This window comes from Oncorhynchus kisutch, linkage group LG1 (genome assembly GCF_002021735.2).
Source record: "Oncorhynchus kisutch isolate 150728-3 linkage group LG1, Okis_V2, whole genome shotgun sequence".
Lineage (NCBI taxonomy): Eukaryota > Metazoa > Chordata > Actinopteri > Salmoniformes > Salmonidae > Oncorhynchus > Oncorhynchus kisutch.
Genome location: NC_034174.2, coordinates 47,217,691 through 47,245,314, shown reverse-complemented (window position 1 = coordinate 47,245,314; position 27,624 = coordinate 47,217,691). Strand labels below are relative to the sequence as shown.

Genomic DNA, 27,624 nt, shown 5'->3' with positions numbered 1-27,624 from the left:
CAAAAATCGGTCGGTGTGCCATTGGCACTTAACCCTAATTGCCCCTGTAAGTGGCTCTGGATAAGAATGTCAGCTAAATGACTAAAATGTAAATGACCACCACTGCTATCACCATCATTACAACATATCATTCTTATCCCCCTTCCCCTCGTCATCTCTATCCCCAAGCATCAGCTGTTTACCATGCACCAGGTTTGGTATCTTTTACCTCTCTTTTTATTTCACCAACCATAATGTTAAGCCTGTGTTATCTTTAATATGGTCATCTTTCTCTGGCAGTCTTTCTCTGGCATTGCGATCGTGATTAATCAGTGTTATTAACATGCAATGCCCTGTTTTAATTTATTTATTATTATTTGTTTTGTTTTTTTACTTCATTATATTTTGATCAACTTGTTCATTTATTTCCGTCATTCTTCAACTGTATTGCAGTGATTGCATTGGGAAAATATATTGTACAAGCATGTAACAAAAATATCATGTTTTTTTCTTTGTGTGTTTTGTTTTTTGTCATTTTTTTTGTCACTTTTTTATCTCAAGCTTTTTATTTAGTCATATTTATACAGTGTCGTGAAAAGGTATTTGCCCACTTTCAGATTTTTCTCTATTTTTGCATATTTTTGATACTGAATGTCATTTGATCTTCAACCAAAACTTAATATTAGATAAAGGGAACCTGAGGTTACAAATAACACAAAATAATATACTTATTTTATTTATTTTATTAAGAAAGGTATGTGTTTGGTTTTCGTCAGACATAATGGTACCCATCTGGCCCAAAAAGTTGGCTCAGGTTTGCCAAAAAGCACCTGGAAGTACCTGGATGATCAAGACTCTTGTGAGAATGTTCTATGGACAGATGAGTTTAAGTATAACTTTTTGGACGACATGGGTCCCGTTATGCCTGGCGAAAACCAAACACTGCATCCCACAGTAAGAACCTCATACCAACGGTCAAGCATGGTGGTGGTCGTGTGATGGTTTGCGGATGATTTGCGGATGATGATCCCCAATCAGAGACAACGACAAACAGCTGTCTCTGATTGGGAACCATATCAGGCCAATATAGACGTACTAAAACCCCTAGACATACAAAAACCCTAGACATACAAAAACTAGAGTACCCACCCTAGTCACTCCCTGACCCAACTAAAATATATAGAAAAACAGAGATATCTAAGGTCAGAGTGTGACACTCAGGTTCCCTTTATCTAATATGAGGTTTGGTTGAAGATCTGATAACATTCAGTATCAAAAATATGCAAAAAAAATTAAAATCAGAAAGGGGGCAAGTAATTTTTCACGGCACTGTATGTATCACATTATCTGTTATAGTTGCATGTGCTTTGATGATTGAATTCCTTTCAATGTAATTAGTCTCTTGTGTCTTGCCAGAATCGTAATATATCCTGTATAAGCTCCATTGCTTTAATTCCAACCCCTATCATCTGTGAAACAAATGCTCATAAAAGTGACACTACCGTTGAGTTAGGTGAAACGATAGGAAAGAAAGGGTGCGCTGATGCCTGTAATAGACTTTTTGCTATAGAAACAAATTAAGTCAAGGGGAAAAAGGACTGATGCTAATACCGCCCTCTGACCTCTCTCTTTTTTTCTCTCTTTCCTTCAGTATTCCAACAAGTCCAGCACACAGAGCCTCAGTGACACGGGCTACTCGTCAGATGGGATATCCGGCTCCATGGGCGAGATCACAGGCCAGATCCAGGAGGATCCGGGGTTGAAGCTGAGTGAACGAGGCCCCTCTAGCCCCTCTGAGATAACCAAGCTGGAGAGCTCCATGCGGCCGCTGCTAGAATCAAAGTCCAAGGAGGCTGCAGACCAGGGCCGGGGGAGGCCTCACTCTCTGTCCATTGGCCAGGACGAGGAGTACAACTCGGATGGGGAAGTGTCGGACGATCTCAGCTCAAAGCTGCGACACGACTATGTGGAGGACAGCAGCGAGAGTGGTCTGTCCCCTTTACCGCCCAGGCAGAAGAAGTCCCATAAAGAAATGACAGATGAGGAGTTCATGAGGAGGCAGATCATGGAAATGAGTGCTGACGAGGATGAGATGGAGGAGGAAGAAGGGTACAGCTACCAGAAAACAAAAAACAAAAAGGATTTGGGGAAGGAGAAACGACGCAGCCTCACCCACCATTCCAGTAGTTTTGAAGAGGACACCAAGGGCGCTGATGGTGAAGAAGACGAAGGTATGATGGCTTCCCAAGGAGGCCTGCGGCGGTTTAAGACCATCGAGCTGAACAACTCAGAGCATGACCTCAGAGAGCCAGAGCTGGAGATGGAGAGCCTGACTGGATCACCAGAGGAGCGGTCGAGGGGGGAGTATTCCTCCACCCTACCTGCCACCACTCCCAGCTACACCTCCGGCACGTCCCCTACCTCTGTGTCCTCCATGGAGGATGACAGTGACAGCAGCCCCAGCCGCAGGCAGAGACTGGAAGAAGCCAAGCAGCAGAGGAAGGCTCGCCACCGCTCCCATGGCCCACTCCTGCCCACCATTGAGGACTCATCCGAGGAAGACGAGCTGAGGGAGGAAGAGGAGCTTTTGAGAGAACAGGAGAAGATGAGAGATCTGGACCTGCAGAGGATCCGCAGCACAGCCAGGAAAACTAAGAGAGACAAAGAGGAGCTGAGGGCCCAGAGACGTAGAGAGAGATCCAAGACTCCACCCAGCAACCTCTCTCCCATCGAGGATGCATCCCCAACAGAGGAGCTGAGACAGGCAGCAGAGATGGAGGAGCTCCACAGATCCTCCTGCTCAGAGTACTCCCCTTCCATGGATTCAGAGGCAGAGGGCTTTGAAATGATGGGCTCCAAGCTCTACAAGTCAGGAAGCCACCACAACCTACCCACGTTCATGTCTCTCTACTCCCCTACTGAAAAACCTACTGCCACTTCACCGTCTGACAAGACACTGAAAAGTGCAGAGGAGGTTTATGAAGAAATGATGAGGAAAGCAGAGATGCTGCAGCAGCAGCAGCAGGGACAGCCAGGAAGGCCAGGTCAACAACAAGGAAGTCCACAAAGGCAACCGGCTGGGGCACCTCAGCCTGGCAATAAACAACATCTAGACACTGGAGCTTCCCTAACACCTGGCTCCAGCCCCACACAGATCTCTGCACCTGTTTCCTTCTCCTCAAACGACCCACGTGGGTCTGGACGAGGGATCCCCCAAGGAATCAGTGTGACACAGCATCTATCGAAAGAAACCCAAGACAGGATGAGGACGCAGACTGCCAAAATAGGGGGTGTTATCCCCCCGGCAGCTGGAAGACCAGGTACTCATGGACCAGCACAGGGGGTGCCTCTTCCTGACCCTGGAGTGCCCTCCATCGCATCCTCCCTCTTCTCCTATTTTAAAGGCCCCAGTCCTCCTGTTTCCCCTGCTCCCTCTCCCTCACAGAGCCCCATTCATTCCCCGTCCCCACGACCCACAGGGCCTGGGGTGTCCCCACGACCCTCAGGGCCTGGGGTGTCCCCACGACCCACAGGGCCTGGGGTGTCCCCACGACCCACAGGACCTGGGGTGTCCCCACAAACCACTGGGCCTGGGGGGTCCCCACGACATTCTCAACCTGGCGCTGGTGGCCCAACCTCCCCAATACCGCCACAACAACATGGAGCCCAGACGCCACAAAGATCAGCGTCGCCACGCCTTGCAAGACAACAGTCCTCCTCCGACTCACCAGTAATGGTGATAACTCTGGGCTCTGAGACCACCACCAGTTCTGCAAAGCCTTTAACTGTAAACTCTTCCACTTCGCCCCTGTCCTCGCCAACACAGGGTATACGTCAGCCCATGTATCAGCAACATACTCCTTCAACAAGCTCCCCAACATCCACACAAATGCACCCACTGCACCAAACCCCTCAACCCGGTTTACAGAGGACCCAAACTGCAGAGAGGGTTAATGTTGGTATGAGCATGACAATGACAACCACAGCTACCACATACAGTCGTGGGTCAATGTCAATGGAAAATATCTCCCTATGTAGAATCTCCAACGTTCCAGGTACCTCTAGGGTCGTGGAGCAGGGCCAAATTCAAATGCATCCGACTGGACCTGCATCTGTGGTGGACCTGAGAGCACCAATGAAGCCTGCCCCAATCATCATGACTGACCAGGGCATGGATCTAACGTCTCTGGCAACTGATACAAGGAGGTATTCTCTCGATGCTGAACAACCACCCAGCCGTCACACAGCGGTGCAGGACCTGAATGCAGCCATGAACCTGAATGCACAAGAGCAGCCGCATGTGTCTGCGTCCACTCCAACAACAGTCACCGTGGCAGCCTCCATGTTTATATCTCAGCCGAAGGGGCATCCTGTGGTTTACGGAGATCCCCTTCAGAACCGTATGGATCTGGGGCAAGGCGTGGGATCAGCAATGTGTCTTACACAAACTAAGACACCCATCACTGACCCGTCCATTCCTAAGATTGACGCATGTCTGGAGGATTTGGGCATCCAACAGCAGCAACTCCAGATGCAGCAGCAGAAGCTCCTACAGCAACAACAGCTCCTCGAGCAGCAGCTCCAGCAGCACCAGCAGTCCTCTTTCGCTCGCTATAACCTAGCAAACCAGGTCCAGCCGCTGTTGCTGAAGAAAGACCTGGTGGTGAGCCAGACAAGCATTGGCATTGCTCAGCCTGTGGTCAGTGTCAGTGCAATTCCTAGAGTATCTCCCTTACCTCCTCAGCCAGTGTCTGTGGCTCCACCTTCCTCTAACACTCTGCATGACTATTGTCAGGGTGGGCTTGCTTTGGAGTTGAAGAACAAGCCCACGGTCATGAACCTGTCTACGGGAAAGCCCCATGTCATGATGGTCCAACTGGAAGACCGCAATACATCTCAGGTGGCCACAGTGACCCAGCTGGTCAAAGAGCCTCCTCCTCCTCCCCAGGTCCTGGATCTCACTGGTGGACAGATGCAGAAACCAGAGAACCAAGTGGCTTGTTGTGATGTTGTTTACAAGTTACCCTTCGCTGGTAGTTGTGCAGGGAACTTAACTCAGAAAAATCTTACCACTGAACCTTCCCAAGTCACCCTTCCACCCCCTGCCCCACATTACAGTGTAAGCCAGCAGCAGCAGCATCAGCAACAGCAGCAGCATCAGCAGCAGCAGCAGCAGCAACAGCAGCAGCAACAGCAGCAGCAACAGCAGCAGCAGCAGCAGCAGCAACAACAGCAACAACAACAACAACAGCAGCAACAACAACAACAGCAGCAGCAGCAGCAACAGCAGCAGCAGAAACAACAACAACAACAACAACGTCAACAACAGCAACATCATCATCATCAACAACAACAACAACCTGGAAATAATGGCTACCAGACATCAAGCATGCAAGGAGCACCAGAGGAGCTTAAACCAATGCAGGGAGTCCCTCCATACCCTATACCCCCTGGAGGGAGACTTCAACCTTCAATGTCTGACACCAACCTGTCTAATGCAGGGCTTCAGTACTATCAGAGGACTGACCCTGGGGACTTGGCTGTGGATCTGAGCACCATGAATCAAACCTACGAAGGAGGATATCTTGGCATGGGTGCGCAGTATGGATCCTACACAGACTTACGTCATGAAGGAGATGTTACAGGTCCTCCCTTACCCCTGCGAAGATACGGCTCCATGTCCAACATCAACCAAGACTACGGCTATGGTCAGGCAGGTTTACCGGACGCCAACCTGGCACAGTATAGTGCCACCACTGCCAGGGAGATCAGCCGAATGTGTGCAGCTCTGAACTCTATGGATCAGTTTGGTCAACGGTACAGCAACCCTGACATGATGCAGTATGGTGCTGGAAGAGGAGCAGGCCCTGCAGCCAGGCTCAACCTACAGCAAAGTTTAGCATCAATCCGAGCCAACCTACTCTATGCCCCTGACGGCAGGCCCACTGCACACGGCCAAGCCCTAACCAATCTGATCAATGCCAGACAAGCAAGCATACGGGCCTTATATCCATCCGCAATGAGAGGAGCTGATGGCATGACATACTCCACCATCAACAGCCCAATAGCCTCTACCTTGCCAATAACCACCCAACCTTCCTCTGTTCTGCGACCCATGCCACGAGGAATATACCGACCTTACCCTGCAGGCGTGACTGCTGTACCACTGGCTAGCCTCACTAGGTTGCCTCATGTGACCCCAAGGATGCCTCTGTCTACACAGGGACCTTACGGTTACGCTTCTCCCAACCAGTTTCCTACAACAGCGGGTGTTCCTGGAAATGTACCTGACACAAGCACCTCCACCCAGGAAGCTCCTGTCTACCTTGGGAAGCCTATGGAAACCGTCACTGTGCACACAGCTGCAACTTTACCACCGGCCCACCCGGTTTCTCATATGGGTGGACAGATTGTACAAACTACTGGAATGGCAATTCAGTCTGCAAACCAACAGACCCCCCAAACTCATATCCAAGTGCAGAAAGTTACGACACACCCCCTTACACAAACTCAAATGCAAGCCCAAATACAGCAACAAATGCAGTCCCAAATACAGCAACAAATACAGCAACAAATTCAAACTCAAATGCAACAACAAATACCAACTCAAACTGAAGCTTTATCCCTGACTCAAACCCAGTCCCAGCTAATAACTCAGCCTCAGCCCGAGGCTCTAGTGCAGCACCAGACTCAGCTGCAGCCCCAGACCACACTCCAGGCTGCAGCAGCCAGCACCACCATTGCTACTTCCGTAGACCCAGAGCTAGAAAAGGTAGAAGAGCGTTTGAGACAGCAGCAAGAGCAGATGCTGCAGATGGAGCGAGAGCGTGTGGAGCTGGAGAAACTTCGGCAAATGCGCCTGCATGAGGAACTGGAGAGAGACCGCATGGAGCTCCAGAGGCACAGGGAGAAAGAACAGATGTTGGTGCAGCGCGAGATTCAGGAGCTGCAGACCATCAAACAGCAAGTCCTGCATCAGCAGCAATCGGAAAGGGAGACCCAGCTGGTCATGCAGAGGGAACAGCTAGCCCAGCAGAGGATGCAACTGGACCAGATCCAGTCGCTGCAGCAACAGCTCCAGCAGCAGTTGGAGGAGCAGAAGAGGCAGAAGACTGCAGTGGTGGAGGCAGCAGCTGCAGCCGCAGCAGCCGAGGCAGCTGCTGCATCGGCAGCAGCAGCTGCTACAGCCACTACTGCTCAAGGGTTAGTAGTTGGAGGAGGAACCCCACAAGGTTTCATCATCTGTGACCAGAGTGGTAGGGTGATTCAACAGGAGGGCCAAAGTGTGCAGTTCTGGCAACCCCACATGGAAGGGCAGGTGGTCCAAACAGTGGTGACCCCAAGGCCTATACCTAGCTCTGCCTCTGAGATGTCCTTCAGAAATAGTGAGGATCAGGCAGAGTCCAGGGTCATGAAGAAGCGGAACTCCATGCCTCGTCTTAGGGACGAAGCAGAGGAGGAGCCAGTGAGGAGGATTGCAGATAGCTGTGTGCAGACGGATGATGAAGATGGTGAGGACAGGTATATGAACCGTAGGGGCAGGAGAACCAGGCGCATCGCCGACTGCAGCGTCCAGACAGACGACGAGGATCAAGCAGAGTGGGAGCAACCGGTTAGGCGCAGGAGGTCACGCTTCTCCAAGCACTCAGACTCTAGCGCGGAGGTCAAATCCGACGGAATCTCCAAAGTGTCCTCCTCTAGCATAGCCATTCAGACCACCAACGACTCATCATGCCAGACTGAGACAGACCAGTTGGGCAGGGTCTCACCTGCAATCCACATCACTGCGGCTGAGACAAACAAGGTGGAGCTACTACACTACATCTCTGCTCCTGAGAGAACCCATAAGGGTGAGAGCTTGGCCTGTCAGACCGAACCAGAGGTCCAGTCTCAGGGGGTGGTGGCCCCTCAGCTCAGTGTCCCCACCACCATCAGCCCATACTCCACCACCATGCAGATGGTAGGCTCCACCCCATCTCCTCCCCAAGGGGTGGCCAAGTTTGAAAGAAGGAAACCCGATCCTCTGGATATCGGCTACCAAGGCCAGCAGCAGAACGAGTCCCCATCTCGCCAGCCTCCCAAGTCTCCTCAGGTGCTGTACTCCCCTGTGTCCCCACTGTCACCCCATCGGATGCTGGAGACCACCTTCACCTCCCAGGAGAAACTCAACAAGGCGCACGTCACACCCCAGCAGAAAGCCTTCACTGCCGAGTCCCCTCAGCGTCATCAGAGCCTCCCCAGGCCCATCAAGAGTGTGCAGCGCTCCATGTCAGACCCCAAACCCCTCAGCCCCACCTCAGAAGACCCTGCCAAGAACAGGTTCTCACCGTATCATCAGCAGGCCCTCTCCAACAGTCAGGTATGTAATAAGTTGCGTTATTATTTCACTTTCACTTCAGTAACATTAAAACCCTGTGAGAACCCCGATTGCAAAGATGAAACAGGTCCTACCCTGCAAAAAAATATACTAAATATATTCACGTCACCAAATAACAGATTAGAACACACTGTTTTGCAAGGGTGGTCTACAGTATCCTACAGTATCCTCAACAGGACTCTCTGGCGTAGCACCATAGTGTAGCCGGAGGACAGCAATTTTCTGTCCTCTTCTGGGTACATTGACTTCAATACAACACTTAGGAGGTTAATGGTTCTCACCTCCTTCCATAGACTTACCCAGTAATTATGATGACGTCCGGAGGAATCGGAGCTCTTGCAGCATGGATTGACATGTTGTCCACCCAATCAAAGCATCAGTGAATGAATCTAGTAATACAAGCATAAGGTACAGATAGATAGCACTCCAGTGCATAAAATGTGTTGAGTAGTTGACTCAAAAAGAGAGAAAGACAGTTGAGCAGTTTTGAACAAATTCATTTCTTAAAAAGTTAAGGAGAAGCAGCAGACAGAGAGCTAGCTACAGTGCTTTCAGAAAGTATTCATACTCTTAATTCATAACTTTTCCACATTTTGTTGTGTTACAGCCTGAATTTTAAATATATTTAATTGAGATTTTGTGTCACTGGCCTACACACAGTACCCCATATTTTTTTTGTTTTTAGAAATGTTTACAAATGAATTAAAGCGAAAGCTGAAATGTCTTAACTCAATAAGTATTCAACCCCTTTATTAATGCAAGCCTAAATAATTTCAGGAGTAAACTTTTGTTTAACAAGTCACAGAAGTTGTATGGACTCATTCTGTGTGCAATAATAATGTTTAACCTGTTTACCCTACATATATAATTATCTGTAAGGTCCCTCAGTCGAGAACTGCAATTCAGACACAGATTCAACCACAAAGACCAGGGAGATTTTCCAATGCCTTGCAAAGAAGAGCACATATTGGTAGATGGGTAAAAATTTTCAAAGCAGTCATTAAATATCCCTTTGAGCATGGTGAAGTTATTAATTACACTTTGGATGGTGTATCAATAGACACAGTCATGACAAAGATACCGGTGTCCTGCCTAACTTAGTTGCCGGAGAGGAAGGAAACCGCTCAGGGATTTCACCATGAGGCCATTTAAAGAGTTTAATGACTGTGATAGGAGAAATCTGAGGATGTATCAACAACATTGAAGTTAAAATCAAATCAAATCAAATTTTATTTGTCACATACACATGGTTAGCAGATGTTAATGCGAGTGTAGCGAAATGCTTGTGCTTCTAGTTCCGACAATGCAGTAATAACCAACAAGTAATCTAGCTAACAATTCCAAAACTACTACCTTATAGACACAAGTGTAAGGGGATAAAGAATATGTACATAAAGATATATGAATGAGTGATGGTACAGAGCGGCATAGGCAAGATACAGTAGATGGTATTGAGTGCAGTATATACATATGAGATGAGTATGTAAACAAAGTGGCATAGTTAAAGTGGCTAGTGATACATGTATTACATAAAGATGCAGTAGATGATATAGAGTACAGTATATACATATACATATGAGATGAATAATGTAGGGTATGTAAACATTATATTAGGTAGCATTGTTTAAAGTGGCTAGTGATATATTTCCCATAATTTCCCATCAATTCCCATTATTAAAGTGGCTGGAGTTGAGTCAGTGTGTTGGCAGCAGCCACTCAATGTTAGTGGTGGCTGTTTAACAGTCTGATGGCCTTGAGATAGAAGCTATTTTTCAGTCTCTTGGTCCCAGCTTTGATGCACCTGTACTGACCTCGCCTTCTGGATGATAGCGGGGTGAACAGGCAGTGGCTCGAGTGGTTGTTGTCCTTGATGATCTTTATGGCCTTCCTGTGACATCGGGTGGTGTAGGTGTCCTGGAGGGCAGGTAGTTGTGATGCGTTGTGCAGACCTCACTACCCTCTGGAGAGCCTTACGGTTGTTGGCGGAGCAGGTGCCGTACCAGGCGGTGATACAGCCCGACAGGATGCTCTCGATTGTCCATCTGTAGAAGTTTGTGAGTGCTTTTGTTGACAAGCCGAATTTCTTCAGCCTCCTGAGGTTGAAGAGGCGCTGCTACGCCGAGGAACTTAAAACGTACTACCCTCTCCACTACTGTTCCATCAATGTGGATAGAGGGGTGTTCCCTCTGCTGTTTCCTGAAGTCCACAATCATCTCCTTAGTTTTGTTGACGTTGAGTGTGAGGTTATTTTCCTGACACCACACTCCGAGGGCCCTCACCTCCTCCCTGTAGGCCGTCTCGTCGTTGTTGGTAATCAAGCCTACCACTGTTGTGTCGTCCGCAAACTTGATGATTGAGTTGGAGGCGTGTGTGGCCACGCAGTCGTGGGTGAACAGGGAGTACAGGAGAGGGCTCAGAACGCACCCTTGTGGGGCCCCAGTGTTGAGGATCAGCGGGGTGGAAATGTTGTTGCCTACCCTCACCACCTGGGGGCGGCCCGTCAGGAAGTCCAGTACCCAGTTGCACGGGGCGGGGTCGAGACCCAGGGTCTCAAGCTTGATGACGAGCTTGGAGGGCACTATGGTGTTAAATGCCGAGCTGTAGTCGATGAACAGCATTCTCACATAGGTATTCCTCTTGTCCAGATGGGTTAGGGCAGTGTGCAGTGTGGTTGAGATTGCATCGTCTGTGGACCTATTTGGGCGGTAAGCAAATTGGAGTGGGTCTAGGGTGTCAGGTAGGGTGGAGGTGATATGGTCCTTGACTAGTCTCTCAAAGCACTTCATGATGACGGAAGTGAGTGCTACGGGGCGGTAGTCGTTTAGCTCAGTTACCTTAGCTTTCTTGGGAACAGGAACAATGGTGGCCCTCTTGAAGCATGTGGGAACAACAGACTGGGATAGGGATTGATTGAATATGTCCGTAAACACACCAGCCAGCTGGTCTGCGCATGCTCTGAGGGCGCGGCTGGGGATGCCGTCTGGGCCTGCAGCCTTGCGAGGGTTGACACGTTTAAATGTTTTCCTCACGTCGGCTGCAGTGAAGGAGAGTCCGCATGTTTTAGTTGCGGGCCGTGTCAGTGGCACTGTATTGTCCTCAAAGCGGGCAAAAATCAAACCCACAATTGCTGATGCTCCAGATATTCAACTAGACTAAAGAAGGCCAGTTTTATTGCTTCTTTAATGAGGACACCAGTTTTCAGCTGTGCTAACATAATTTCAAAAGGGTTTTCTAATGATCAATTAGCCTTTTAAAATCATAAACTTCGATAAGCTAACACAACGTGACATTGGAACACGAGTGATGATTGCTGATAATGGGCCTCTGTACACCTATGTAGATATTCCATTCAAAATCAGCCTTTTCCATCAACAATAGTCATTTACAACATTGACTATGTCTATCCTGTATTTCTGATCAATTTGATATTATTTTAATGGACAAAAAATGAGATTTTCTTTCAAAAACAAGGACATTTCTAAGTGACCCCAAACTTTTGAACGGAAGTGTTTATATACAGTATATATATATATATATATATATATATATATATATATATATATATATATATATATACATACACTTCCGTTCAAAACTCAGAGGCACTGAGTTTGAATGACTTCAACTGTATATATATATATATATATATATATATATATATATATATATATCTATATATATATATATATATATATATACATACAGTTGAAGTCATTCAAACTAGTTTTTCAACCACACTACAAATTTCTTGTTAACAAACTACAGTTTTGGCAAGTCGGTTAGGACATCTACTTTGTGCATGACACAAGTCATTCTTCCAACAATTGTTTACAGACAGGTTATTTCACTTTTAATCCACTGGTATCACAATTCCAGTGGGTCAGAAGTTTACATATACTAAGTTGACTGCCTTTAAACAGCTTGGAAGATTCCAGAAAATTATATAATGGCTTTAGAAGCTTCTGATAGGTTAATTGACATAATTTAAGTCAATTGGGGGTGTACCTGTGGATGTATTTCAAGGCCTAGCTTCAAACTCAGTGCTTCTTTGCTTGACATCGTGGGAAAATCTAAATAAGTCACCCAAGACCAATAAATTGTAGACCTCCACAAGTCTGGTTCATCCTTCGGAGCAATTTCCAAACACCTGAAGGTACCACGTTCATCTGTACAAACAATAGTATGCAGGTATAAACCCCATGGGAACACGCAGCTGTCATAGAGCTCAGGAAGGAGACCCGTTCTGTCTCCTAAAGATGAACATACTTTGGTGCGAATCAATCCCAGAACAACAGCAAAGGACCTTGTGAAGATGCTGGAGGAAACAGGTACAAAAGTATCTATATCCACAGTAAAACAAGTCTTATATCGACATAACCTGAAAGGCCACTCAGCAAGGAAGAAGCCACTGCTCCAAAACCGCCATAAAAAGCCAGACTACGGTTTGCAAGTGCACATGGGATCGAAGATCGTACTTTTTGGGGAAATGTCCTCTGGTCTGATGAAACAAAAATATAACTGTTTGGCCATAATGGCCATCGTTATGTTTGGAGGAAAAAGGGGGAGACTTGCAAGCCGAAGAACTCCATCCCAACCGTGAAGCACTGGGGTGGCAGCATCATGTTGTGGTGGTGCTTTGCTGCAGGAGGGACTGGTGCACGTCACAAAATAGATGGCTACATGAGGAAGGAAAACTATGTGGATGGAAACAGTATGTGGATATATTGAAGCGTGTGTGAGCAAGGAGGCCTACAAACCTGACTCAGTTACACCAGCTCTGTCAGGAGGAATGGGCCAAAATTCACCCAACTTATTCTGGGAAGTTGTGGAAGGCTACCCAAAATGTTTGACCCAAGTTAAACAATTTAAAGGCACTGGTACCAAATACTAATTGAATGTATTAAAACGTCTGACACACTGGGAATGTGATGAAAGAAATAAAAGCTGAAGTAAATCATTCTCTCTACTATTATTCTGACATTTCACATTTTTTAAATAAAGTGGTGACCCTAACTGACCTAAGACAGGGAATTGTTACTAGGATTAAATGTCAGGAATTGTGAAAAACAGAGTTTAAATGTAATTGGCTAAGGTGTATGTAAACTTCCGACTTCGAGTTCTTAGGAAACTATGCAGTTGTCATGACGTTGGCCTGTGGGTAAGGAGAACTTGCACAATTGGTGGCTGACTAAATACTTTTTTGCCCCACTGTATCTGGGAAAGTCTACACATTATAGTTATCAGATTCACATGGAATTCTTGTGCAATTCAAAGTTTAAATATAAAATTATTGGTGAAAAGATTAAACGTAATTTTAGCTCGCAAATGAGAGATTTGGGTTTTCATAAGGTTAGGGCTCTGTTCAATCAGTGGCCCACCCCTTTGAAGAGACATGGGCTATAAACTATGAAACACACCCTTTCAACCTCCTCTATATCAGCCCTTGACGAAAATGTAACATCCTGTTCCGGATACATTAGGATGACAGTCCAATGTCAGAAGGATTCAGATAATAACTACAGAACGAAGCCAACCTCAGCGTGAGCTTTGGTTGGGAATGGTAGGAACTTTGAACTCTTATTCGCTACAGAAGTAATCCCTCCTAGCCGTTGAGTTAGCAGCGGCCGCTGTAAACTTGGGCTAGGAGAGGACGGACAGAGTATCCGGTCTACCACACAACGACGACACTACAACGTTTCCCGTTCACCACCAGAGACACTCTTCAGAGGTCAAAGGACTCTGTTGCGCAACACGGCCTTCCACCTACCACCAACCTATTGAAGCGCAGCTCAGAGTAAATATTTATTGCATTTTCCTTTTCCAAATGGGCGGTAATTTAGAATGCATAAGATTATGTATTTACGATAGAGTAGCTGCCTACGGCCCGAAAGAGACATCGCTTCTTCCTTTGTTCTTCAGTCTTCCCGCTCTTTCACTCAAACCCAGCCCCCTTTTCTTTGTGTAACCAGCTGTCATATCTGTTCCGTCCGCTAGGGACGTTTTCCCCTATGACATAATTTGTAATCGAGGTATAATACATTCTGCGTATATGTAATTCTGTGTGATTAGTTAGGTATTTAGTAAATAAATAATTAAACCCAATTTTGTATTGCTGATTCAACTTGCTAGCCTGGGTTCGTGAAGATAACCAATCATTTACAACTTTCAGATGAGATTGAAATAAGGTGACGATTAATATTGACGATTAAATTGCTATTGATGTAAAATATAGAGTTTATTCGGAAGATAACTGCTCTATAAATATTATTTCCTGGTGCCCCGACTTTCTACTTAATTACATTTACATGATTAGCTCAATCAGGTAATATTAGTTACAGAGAAAGGATTTTATAGAATAGCATGTCATATCACTTAATCCGGTATAGCCAAAGACACAACACAGTATTTCGTTTTTTAATGTATTATTTCTTACATTGTTACCCCAGGAAATCTTAAGTCTTATTACATTCAGCCGGGCAGAACTATCTGATATAAGAGCAACGTCAACTTACCAACATTATGACCAGGAATACCACTTTCCCGAAGCGGATCATCTGTTCGGACCACCACCCAGGACAATGGAGCTAATTCCAGTAGGCGAGCCACAAGAACGACGCCGCAGAAGGGACAGATGAAGCGGCCAACTGGACAGGCTCCGTAGACGTGCATATCGCACACCGCTCCCTAGTATACTACTAGCCAATGTCCAATTTCTTGACAAGGTAGCCGAAATTCGAGCAAGGGTTGCCTTCCAGAGAGACATCAGAGATTGTAACATTCTCTGTTTCACGGAAACATGGGTCTCTTGGGATATGTTGTCGGAATCGGTTCAGCCACCGGGCTTCTCCATGCATCGCGCCAACAGAGATGAACACCTCTCTGGGAAAAAGAAGTACGGGGGTGTATGCTTTATGATTAACGACTCATGGTGTAATCATAACAACATACAGGAACTCACGTCCCTCTGCTCACCCAATCTAGAATTCCGGCCATTTTACCTACCAAGAGAATTCTCGTCAGTTATAGTCACATCTGTGTACATTCCCCCTCAAGCAGACACCAAGACAGCCATCAAGGAACTTCACTGGATTGTATGCAAACTGGAAACCATACATCCTAAGGTTGCATTTATTGCAGCTGGGGGATTTTACCAAAGTAACATTGAGAACAAGTATACCTAAACTCTACCAGCATATTGATTGCGCTACGTACATGCGCAATACCTTCGGCCATTGCTACTCTAACTTCCGCGATGCATACAAAGCCCTTCCCCACCCTCCCTTTGGCAAATCCGACCACAACGCCATTTTGCTCCTTCTGTCTCATAGGCAGAAACTCAAACAGGATGTAACAGTGACGAGAACCATTCAACGCTGGTCCGACCAATTGGAAGCCATGCTTCAAGATTTGTTCACGCGGACTGGAATATGTTCCGGGCAGCCTCAGAGAACAACATCGACCTATACTCTGACTCGTTGAGTGTGTTTATAATGAAGTGCATTGGAGATGTTGTACCCACTGTAACTATTAAAACCTACCCTAACCAGAAACCGTGGCTGGATGGCGGCATTCGTGCAAAAACTGAAAGCGCTATCCACCGCATTCAACCATGGAAAGAGGTCTGGGAATATGTCTGAATATAAACAGTGTAGCTATTCCCTCCGCAAGGCAATCAAACAAGCAAAATGCCAGTACAGGGACAAGGTGGAGTTGCATTTCAACGGCTCAGACATGAGACGGACTACAAAAATAAATCCGGCCATGTCACGGACACCGACATCACGCTTCCAGACAAACTAAACACCTCCTTTGCCCTCTTTGCGGATAATACAGTGCCACCGTCGTGGCCCACTAACAAGGACTTCCCCCATCTCCTTCTCCTTTGCTGATGTGAGTAAAACATTTAAACGTGTTAACCCTCGCAAGGCTGCTGGCCCAGACGGCATCCCTAGCCGCGTCCTCTAAGCATGTGCAGACCAGCTGGTGTCGTGGAAATTTCCTGTATTTACCAAATCATGAGACCAAACCACCACACACGTCAGAGTTATCATAAAGTCCATATTTAATTATTATGAGCCACATTACAACCCTGCGACTCTCAGATCAATTCAGTGTCTATAAATGAATTATCTGAGAGTGCTTACACATTACAACTGAGATCCTTTATATCAAAGACACACATAGCCAGACAGCATTGGCTATAAATTATCGTTTAGCTTTGTCTCCTAAACTATGTTCTTATCTCGCTCTTGGTACCACTCAGGACCATAAAACAAAACCTCATCAACAGGCATATATCAAATACACCCCTCCTGGACAAGATCACAGAGACACAGTGACTGGTACACAGACATTGTGGAGCCAAGAGATAATTGGTTCCCCCTCAATCATCCCTTCACATGGTTTAAAAGAAATGTTTACATATGAAGACAAGCTTGACCTCTCCCCTCTCTGCGGCCCAAGTAACTGACCCTAGGACAGAGAAAGGATAACTGCAAATGGCCACCACTATAGTAGAACAAGATACATTCTCAATGAGAAGTAACTCACAAGCATATAATGAAAATAAAACATCTTATCTATGTTACCCAACTATTCTGATTAATCCCCAACACTGGCTGGAGTGTTTACAGACATATTCAATCACTCTCTATCCCAGTCTGTTGTCCCCACATGCTTCAAGATGGCTACCATTGTTCCTGTACCCAAGAAGGTAAAGATAACTGAACGAAATGACTAGCATTCACTTATTTCATCATGAAGTGCTTTGAGAGACAAGTCAAGGATCATATCACCTCCACCTTACCGGCCACCCTAGACCCACTTCAGTTTACATACCACCCCAACAGGTCCACAGACGACGCAATCGCCATCACACTGCACACTGCCCTATCCCTGGACAAAATTAATACCTATGTAAGAATGATGTTAATTGACTACAGCTCAGCATCCAACACCATAGTACCCTCCAAGTTCATCATCAAGCTGGAGGGCCTAGGTCTCAAGCTGGAGGTCCTGGACTTTCTGACAGGCCGCCCCCAGGTGCTGAAGGTAGGAAACAACATCTCCACTTCGCTGACCCTCAACACTGGGGCCCCACAAGGGTGCGTGCTCATCCCCCTCCTGTTCTCCCTGTTCACCTACAACTGCATGGCCATAGATGCCTCCAACTCAATCATCAAGTTGGCAGAGCCTGATACTTGGCCACAAGTCAATCTTCCAGCAAGACAATAACCCCAAGCAAACATCAAAATCCACAAAGAAATGGTTAATTGACCACAGCTTTTTTTGGTGCAGAATTGTTTATTTATTTATTTTTCTGTATTGTAATGAACACGATGGTAGACAGAGAGCTGGTTTCAAGCGCAGGGCGCAGCAGGTGTTTATTTGTAAAGGACCACTGGAGGAGGCAGGTAGCTGGGTCCAGGGGCAGGCAGAAGGTCATACACAGGGGTCCAAAAAGGCAACAGTACAGGCAGGGAAAAGGCTAATAATGTCATCCGGGAGATCAGGCAATAGGTTGATAACAGGAAATCCGATAGGCTAAGTTACAGGCAGGGAATAGGCAAAAGGTGCCATTAGTGAGGCAGGCAAAAACGATCATACACAGGAGGATTAAATTCCGGGAAAATCAGAGCTCCGAATAGAAATATGTCACAAAACAAACAATACCTCACAATGATGGGGTGCAAAGAACTGAACTAAATAGTGTGTGATAATGACATACAGGTGTGTGATCAGTATTCAGGTGATTGGGATCTGGAGAGTGAGCTGCGTTCAGGGGATCGATGTGTTTGAGAGTGTGAGTTGGGAGCAGACTTTACATCTATCCTGCCCTGATTCAGAATATATCATTTTTTATAGCCATGGCACACCTTTTTAAGAGCAGTGCTAGAGGCATCACTACATACCCGGGTTCATCTTACAAAAGCCCTAACATGGTCCTCAATGACGTCCTGGTAACTAACAGGGAAGTAGACAAAGGTCTACTCCTTTGGGACCATCATGAAACGTCCCCTTGTGGTCATTGAATGTCCCATGGATAACATCCTATCAGAACCAAATAGGAACATTTTCCCAACATTCCCTAATGACCATCAAAATACCTTATTATAACATCATACTGTGGCCAAACTGGGACCTGTACTGAACATGCTCTTATGGTCCCACTTAACGTCATGTTTTAATGTTCCTAGAACATTCTCAGAACGTCAGTGGGATAACGTCTCGCCAAAACCCTTAAAGGGACCTAATGGGAACGTCGCCTAATGTTCTTAGCACACCCCCTGTTTGCTGGGTAAACTCATGTTTAGACCTAGATGTAACTCTTAGTAGCAACTGGTGTGTGTCCTGTCTTCTCTAAAATATAGAGAGTATGTAGAAAAATAAAATTGAGAAACAAACATTCTGAGCCAGAACTGGAGGTATTTTTGTGTGTTGCAAAAATGCATTTGCAAAAATACTTGGGACTAACAGGGTTAAGACACTGTAAATCATAATGACCTGCTATGAAAATAAATACACACATTTATTACTTTGAAGAGAGCAAGCATTTGTTCTCAAATAATGTTTTTCTTATAACTGTGCTATATACAGCTGAGAGCATAGAGAGTAGACAACACAATAGTGAACAGAGTGATACTGAATAGACTAGAGTCTTGTGTGAGAGCACATATGCATCACACAGGGTTTGGCATCAAAGGACGTGACATAATGTTCTCAGGAGAGCAGCTGTCCATGCCAGGCACCAAGCAAGCTTCCCCTTTACTCCATTATACCATCATCTCTGTTTCTCACTCCATAGTTTTCCCTGATATCATTTTCTTTTTTCTACTTTGCCTCACTCACTCACTCACTCACTCACTCACTCACTCACTCACTCACTCACTCACTCACTCACTCACTCACTCACTCACTCACTCACTCACTCACTCACTCACTCACTCACTCACTTCACTCACTCACTCACTCACTCACTCACTCACTCACTCACTCACTCACTCACACACACACACACACACACACACACACACACACACACACACACACACACACACACACACACACACACACACACACACACACACACACACACACACACACACACACACACACACACACACACACACACACTCCCCCTCCCACCCCATCCCTCTTTTTCTCCATCATGCTATCCCCGCTATATCTGGCAAAGCCCTTAGACATGCCAAGGGGAGACACAATGTGAAGGCATCCTGCTACAGCCCTGCTGTCTTCCGGCATGTTAGCAGCTGGTCAAAGTAAAGTCAGATCCTTCTGCACTCAGTGCGAAGGCTGTCAGAGGAACAGGAACACATAGAAATCATAAGAGGATTTTTACATATATTTTCTTGTTTTATTTGTGCTGGCCATTCATCAACATTTGTAAAAATGGCATTCTCACGGATACTTATTCAATTCACCATGGGTCTACACAACTCCTAAACTGTAAGTAGAAAGAAGGAATCTTGCCATGTTTGAATATTTTTTCTCTTCTGATAATACATAATAATACAAAAATGTATTATTGCTCTTAGTTTGTTGTTGTTGCCATTTGGTTTTGAGACAAGTAAGGACAAGGTGGATGACTATGTTACGATTGGAATTTTATAAGGCTCTGAAAATAAGAAAATGAATTATTTATGCTGAGAATCGCTCCCAGGTTGTCTATTCTCTCTCACGTGGACATTATTCTTCACGGTCTCTTCCCATTGTAGCACTCATCTTTTACAGTTCTGTTTAATAAGAAACTTGCTCTTGGTTATTATTTTTGCTCATTTATTTATGATGGAAGTGTTTTTTAATGGACCCAAACTAATTTGAAACATAATTATACATTTTACCTTAAATTGATGCTAAGCTATTCTATGAAATTGACATTTTCTGAATTAAGCTATAAAAAAAATTCCAATGAGTAGAAGAGGGAGACTGGACTGTAATCGTCACATAAGCACTTTAGTGCAATTAGTCTGATTTCCATGCAGGCATTCTGTTCATTGTTATGTGCGTGTCGTCCTAATGGTGCTTCTCTTTCTCTAGCTCCAGATGGCCACCCTGCAGCAGCAGCAGAACTCTCTGATGAGAAAGGTGAAGAGGACACTGCCTAGCCCTCCTCCAGAAGAAAGCCCTCTCCCCATCGTCACCCCAGCCATGTCCCACATGTACAGCAGCCCCCCGGGGATGCAGCCCCAGAGGGTGCTGCCAAGGCCTGCCCAGGGAGTCACTAAGGCTGGCCTGCTGAGCGAGCTGAAGGCCGTGGAGCAGGAGTCTACCAAGCTCCGCAAGCAGCAGCAGGAGTTGGAGGAGGAGGAGAAGGAGATTGACGCCAAGCTGCGGTACCTGGAACTGGGCATCCATCAGCGCAAGGAGACCCTGGTGAAGGAGAGGGAGAGGAGGGAGCTGGCCTACATGCGCTGCATGGGCGACGCCCGTGACTACATGTCGGACACCGAGCTTAACAACCTGAGGATGGTTGCGGCCACGGGGACATTCGATGGTAACGGTCTGCTGACGAGGCCTAGTACGGCACCTCTGAGCCAGTTCACCAACGACCTCGGCCCGGCCTCCCAGTACCCGCCCACCTCCTCCTACATGGCCTATCAGTACGCACAGAGCCAGCCCACACCCACACAGCAGCCAACCGCTGCTTACCAACAGATCGGTTTCCAGCCCCCTCAGTACCCAACAGCTGGCCAGCCCCAGCCAGGCACCTTCCAGCCACACCCACCCCAAGGCCCAGGTTACCAGACCCAGCCAGGCTACCCAGCCCATGGGGGCTATGGCCAGCCATCATACCATACAGACCTGAGCATGCAGCAGCATAGCCACCAGGGTTTCCAGCCTCCCAACCCCTCTATCCCAGGCCAACACCTCCCCTACCCAGGCCAGAGCCCCTATCCCGGCCAGGGGATGTCCTATCAGCCCCAGGCTGAGATCCTTACTGTCCACCAGAGGCCTCGTCAGACCTCCCTGGCCGACCTGGAACAGAAGCTGCCCACCAACTACGAGGTGATCAGTAACCCTGCCGTCTCGGTGGCCACATCAGCTCCAGACACCTGCTTTGGCTCAGTCTATGCCTCTAACACCATGCCCAACGCCTACGGGCAGTACCGCCCCCCGGAACCTGTGCTGACCCACGGCGTGGACAGCCCCACATCAGCCTATGCTGCAGACGGCCTCTACACCTCCAACCTGGAGCAGAATATCCCCAGGAACTACGTCATGATTGACGACATCAGCGAGCTGACCAAAGAGAACACGGGCCCTGCTGTTGATGCTCTTGGCCATCCAATAGGAGGACGTTATGGTGAGAACGGCCCCGTGCGCCAGACTGGCTACGGCAATGAGCCTGTGGACCCATACATGCCTGCAGGCACCACGGGCTACCACCAGCAGGGCGCTGTGGACCCCCGGACCAGCACTACTGGGGGATCTTCTTATTACTATGACGACTATAATAAACACCCCAGCACAACACGTCCAGGGGGCCCAGGGCCCCAAAAACACCCATCCAAGAACCTGGCCCCTGCTGTGGTCTCCTCCGGTAAGCGCAGCAAGCACAGGAAGCAAGGCATGGAGCAGAAGATCTCAAAGTTCTCCCCCATCGAGGAGGCACGGGACGTGGAGTCTGACCTGGCCTCTTACACCATGACCACCTCTACCGGCGGCAGCTGCACCGTGGTGTCCCGGTCCGGGGTGAAGAAGAGCGGCTACGACCAGCAGAAGTACTATGGCGGCCAGCCGGGAAGCCGGGAAGCCCTGGAAGAGGAGGACCGGATGTACGGCTCGGGGAGATCCCGGTCTACAGGCTACGGCATGGACAAGATCTCCTCCAGGGACTCCTCAGGCTACAGGAGCAAGTCCTACGAGAGGGACGCCTTGGAGCGGTCTCAGAGAGGCAACCGCGGTGGACGGAACTCAGAGGAGGAGAGCCCCCTCAGCCCCGTGGGGAAGCCTGTGGGGATCGGACGAGGCGGCACTGGGGTACCAGGGGATCCCCATGACGTGAGGAACCAGTATGGCTCCAGCCACTCCCTGCCGGACGTCCAGGATCACCACATGAAGGACCTGCCCAGGAGCCACGTATACAAACCAGATGACTCATACCTTGTAGACGACATGCACGCAGCTGTGTCGGACAGCGAAGGTAACTGGTGCTGAATGCCACTAACTGCCTGACCTCCTCTGTCTCTCTGTCTGCTGGAAAGAGTATGTATGCCAAGTGTGGTCTTCAGAGCAGCACGACGGCTCCTTCTATTATGTGACTGTTTGAAAAGACGTGCATGTTGTGCCCAATGCATGAACCGCATATGCCTATGTTTCGTATATCTTTTTCTGTTTTTGCATGCTGAAAACATTTTTTGAGTTTTGTGATTTTACATGTTTTTGCTGTTTTTTGTTTGACTCTGAAAGACGTTGCATGTTTTTGAGACTTTCGGCCCGTCTTTTTGTCTGTCTTCCGCATGGCTTCAGTTCAGTCTGCATGTCTCTCTTCTTCTCCTCTCTTCACATCACAAAACAAAAGGAAACTGACTGATGATAATCTTTGTTGTCCAAAAAGCCTATCATCTGGGTCAGGAGGAGACAGACTGGTTTGAGAAGCCGAGGGAGGCTCGCGCCAACCGCTCCAGACACCACGGGAGTGCAGGCCACATCTCCACAGGTAGACAACAGACCAGCGCCAACGTGAAGCACACCTACCATGACTACGACGAGCCCCCCGAGGAGCAGGACCTGTGGCCCCAGGATGAGTACAACAACCAACCTCGCCACCCCTCGTCCACCTCATCATCCCGGGACCACCGTGGTTACCATGGCAGTAGCGGCGGCAGTTCGGGGAGGCACTCATCTTCCCGCCACTCTGGCGAGGAGCCCCGGTCGTCCAGCCGCTCCTCCAGAGCACACCCCAAAGACCCATCCGCCCGCTCTGAGGGCCGTGGATCCTCCTCCACCCAGAAGAGGGGAGGCTCGGAACCCCGTTCCTCCCGGGAGGGCTACCGGGATCGGGACTCTGGGGACTACTCCTCCCGTGATCCGGCCTCTGGACACCACCGCGAGGGCACCGGGGGCAGGGGTCAGAGGCCGCCGGGCTCGTCTTCCAGGAGACAGGAGGGGGTGCCCTCTGCAGGGGCCAAGCAGGGCCAGGGGCAGCAACCCCAGGGTGGTCCAGGGGGGCCCCAGCAGCAGGGGCAGCGTTCCAGTGGGCAGTCCCAGTCAGGCAGACAGCCTGGGTCCCAGGGGCCAGACGGGGGACAGCCAGCCCAGCAGCCTGGCCAGCAGCAGCAACGCACCCAGCAGCAGCAGCAGCAGCCCCTGCAGCAGAGCCAGCTTCCTCAGACCACTGCTGGTGGGCCTCAGGCCAATCCAGGGACCGCAGGGCCAGGTCCCATGGCAGGACCAGGGACAGGACCAGGGACAGGACCAGGTACAGGACCAGGGGCAGGACCAGGAGCGGCACAGCACCAGGATAAACCTGTCCAGACTCCGGCACAAGGCCGGCAGCCAGTTGGACCCGCCACAGGCCAGTCACCAACCACAGTCGTAAGTACATCTTAGACGGGGTTGGTATTTCAAGATCCATTGAATGTCATGTGAAAATGTATGCCATCTTACTTTCTACCTCTTGGTGAACAGCTAGACAGTGATGATTTTGTTCCCCTCTCTTTCTGTTCTGTGACAGGTGACCTCTGCTACACCTGCAGCAGCCATTGGGGGGGTGAAACCTGCAGCAGCGATTGGAGGGGCAGCAGCAGCACAGCCTCCCAAGACAGTCACACCCCCCCTCACAGGCATTGGTGAGACTGACATCTCCCCTATAGTCACATTATATAATTCCCAAACACAGAATGACATACTACCCAAACACAGAAGGACATACTACCCAAACACAGAAGGACATACTACCCAAACACAGAAGGACATACTACCCAAGCACAGAAGGACATACTACCCAAGCACAGAATGACATACTACCCAAACACAGAATGACATACTACCCAAACACAGAATGACATACTACCCAAACACAGGACATACTACCCAATCACAGAATGACATTCTACCCAAACACATAATGACATAGTACCCAAACACAGAATGACATACTACCCAAACACAGAATGACATACTATCCAAACACAGAATTAGATACTACCCAAACACAGAATGACATACTACCCAAACACAGAAGGACATACTACCCAGAAACAGAAGGACATACTACCCAAACACAGAATGACATACTACCCAAACACAGAATGACATACTACCCAAACACAGAATGACATACTACCCAACCACAGGACATACTACCCAATCACAGAATGACATTCTACCCAAACACATAATGACATAGTACCCAAACACAGAATGACATACTACCCAAACACAGAATGACATACTACCCAAACACAGAATGACATACTATCCAAACACAGAATTAGATACTACCCAAACACAGAATGACATACTACCCAAACACAGAAGGACATACTACCCAGAAACAGAAGGACATACTACCCAAACACAGAATGACATACTACCCAAACACAGAATGACATACTACCCAAACACAGGACATACTACCCAATCACAGAATGACATTCTACCCAAACACATAATGACATAGTACCCAAACACAGAATGACATACTACCCAAACACAGAATGACATACTATCCAAACACAGAATTAGATACTACCCAAACACAGAATGACATACTACCCAAACACAGAAGGACATACTACCCAGAAACAGAAGGACATACTACCCAGAAACAGAAGGACATACTACCCAAACACAGAATGACATACTACCCAAACACAGAAGGACATACTACCCAGAAACAGAAGGACATACTACCCAAACACATAATGACATAGTACCCAAACACATAATGACATAGTACCCAAACACAGAATGACATACTACCCAAACACAGAATGACATACTACCCAAACACAGAATGACAAACTATCCAAACACAGAATTAGATACTACCCAAACAAAGAATGACATACTACCCAAACACAGAATGACATACTACCCAAACACAGAAGGACATACTACCCAGAAACAGAAGGACCCACTACCCAAACACAGAAGGACATACTACCCAGAAACAGAAGAACATACTACCCAAACACAGAAGGACATACTACCCAAACACAGAATGACAAGCCCCCGACATACTTGGGCTCCCGAGTGGCGCAGCGGTCTAAGGCACTGCATCTATGTGCTAGAGGCGTCACTACAGTCCCTGGTTCGATCCCAGGCTGTACCACAACCGGCCGTGATCAGGAGTCCCATAGGGTGGCGCACAATTGGCACAGCGTCGTCCGGGTTAGGGGTGGGTTTGACCAGGGAAGGCCGTTGTAAAAGTCATTGTAAAATCTGAATTTGTTCTTAACTGACTTGTCTAGTTAAATAAAAATGTAATAAATAAAAATACCATCTGACAGTGCTATTCTTGTTCCTCTGCAGGCTCTAAAGCAGCCCCTCCTGGAGGGATAGGTAGCAGGCCTGGAGGGATAGGTGGGATCGGCAGTGCAGCGGCAGGCCAGCCTCCAGCGGACGGGGGAAACGTTCTCACCAATATCCTGGGAGGGGCGGGAGGGGCTGCCGAGCAGGCAGGGAAACTGGGTGATGGTAAGGCCCTGAGTGCCTGAATACTGGAAAACTGACACAAAAACACTGGGTGCATCTCAAATGGCACCGTATTCCCATACAGTGCACTCCTTTTAGCCAGAGGCCTATGGGCCCTGGTCAAAAGTAGTGCATTATAGAGGGAATAGGGTACAATTTGGGACACAACAAGAGTCTGATGTGGAAGGAATTACAGTTGTACAAATTCTGTATGGTGTGTGTGTGTTCAGTGGTGGAAAAAGTATACAAAATTGTCATACTTGAGTAAAAGTAAAGAAAATTATTCAAGTATAAGTGAAGGTCACCCAGTATAATACTACTTGAGTAAAAGTATTTGGTTTTAAATATACACTACCGGTCAAAAGTTTTAGAACACCTTTTTCTTTATTTTTACTATTTTCTTGAATAATAGTGAAGACATCAAAACTATTAAATAACACATATGGAATCATTTAGTAACCAAAAACGTGTTGAACAAATCAAAAATATATGTAATATTTCAGATTCCACCCTTTTCCTTGATGACAGCTTTGTACACTCTTGGCATTCTCTCAACCAGCTTCACCTGGAATACTTTTCTGACAGTCTTGAAGGAGTTCCCACATATGCGTAGCGCTTGTTGGCTGCTTTTCCATCAATCTTCGGTCCGACTCATCCCAAACCATTTCAATTTGGTTGAGGTCGGGGGGTTTTGGAGGGCAGGTCATTTGATGCAGAACCATCACAGCCTGGAGCTGTGTTGGGTCATTGTCCTGTTGAAAAATAAATGATAGTCCCTCTAAGCCCAAACCAGATGGCATGGCGTATCACTGCAGAATGCTGTGGTAGCCATGCTGGTTAAGTGTGCCTTGAATTCTAAATAAATCACAGACAGTGTCACCAGCAAAGAACCCCCACACCATAACACCTCCTCCATGCTTTACGGTGGAAAATACACATGCGGAGATCATCCGTTCACCTACACCACGTCTCACAAAGACACAGTGGTTGGAACCAAAATTATCTAATTTGTACTCCAGACCAGAGGACACATTGGCACCGGTCTAATGTCCATTGCTCGTGTTTCTTGGCCCAAGCAAGTCTCTTCTTATTATTGGTGTCCTTTAGTAGTGGTTTCTTTGCAGCAATTTAACCATGAAGGCCTGATTCACAAAGTCTCTTCTGAACAGTTGATGTTGAGATATGTCTGTTACTTGAACTCTGTGAAGCATTTATTTGGGCTGCAATTTATGAGGCTAGTAACTCTAATGAACTTATCCTCATGAGAGCCAGTTCATCATAGCGCTTGATAGTTTTTCAAAGTTCATGATATTTTCCGCATTGACTAACTTTCATGTCTTAAAGTAATGATGGATTGTTGTTTCTCTTTGCTTATTTAAGCTGTTCTTACCATAATATGGACTTGGTATTTTACCCCCCCCCCCCCCCACACACCTTGTCACAACACAACTGATTGACTGAAACACATTAAGAAGGAAAGAAATTCCACAAATGAACTTTTTTAAGAAGGCTGTTAATTAAATCTGTTCATTGAAATGCATTCCAGGTGACTGCCTCGTGAAGCTGGTTGAGAGAATGCCAAGAATGTGCAAAGCTGTCATGGCAAT

At 47.3% G+C, this 27,624-nt stretch overlaps 1 protein-coding gene across 2 annotated transcripts in view; it reads left to right on the top strand.

The window, feature by feature from the left end:
* The window catches only part of LOC109868681 (protein bassoon), a 116,906-nt gene that overhangs the window by 74,955 nt on the left and 14,327 nt on the right, over positions 1-27,624 (top strand). For both annotated transcript variants that reach the window (XM_031825691.1, XM_031825689.1), the window contains exons 5-9: positions 1,631-8,338; positions 20,414-22,520; positions 22,935-23,914; positions 24,054-24,168; positions 25,856-26,020. In XM_031825691.1, the coding sequence (XP_031681551.1) occupies positions 1,631-8,338; positions 20,414-22,520; positions 22,935-23,914; positions 24,054-24,168; positions 25,856-26,020 (10,075 nt within the window). The remainder of the gene's footprint in view (positions 1-1,630; positions 8,339-20,413; positions 22,521-22,934; positions 23,915-24,053; positions 24,169-25,855; positions 26,021-27,624) is intronic.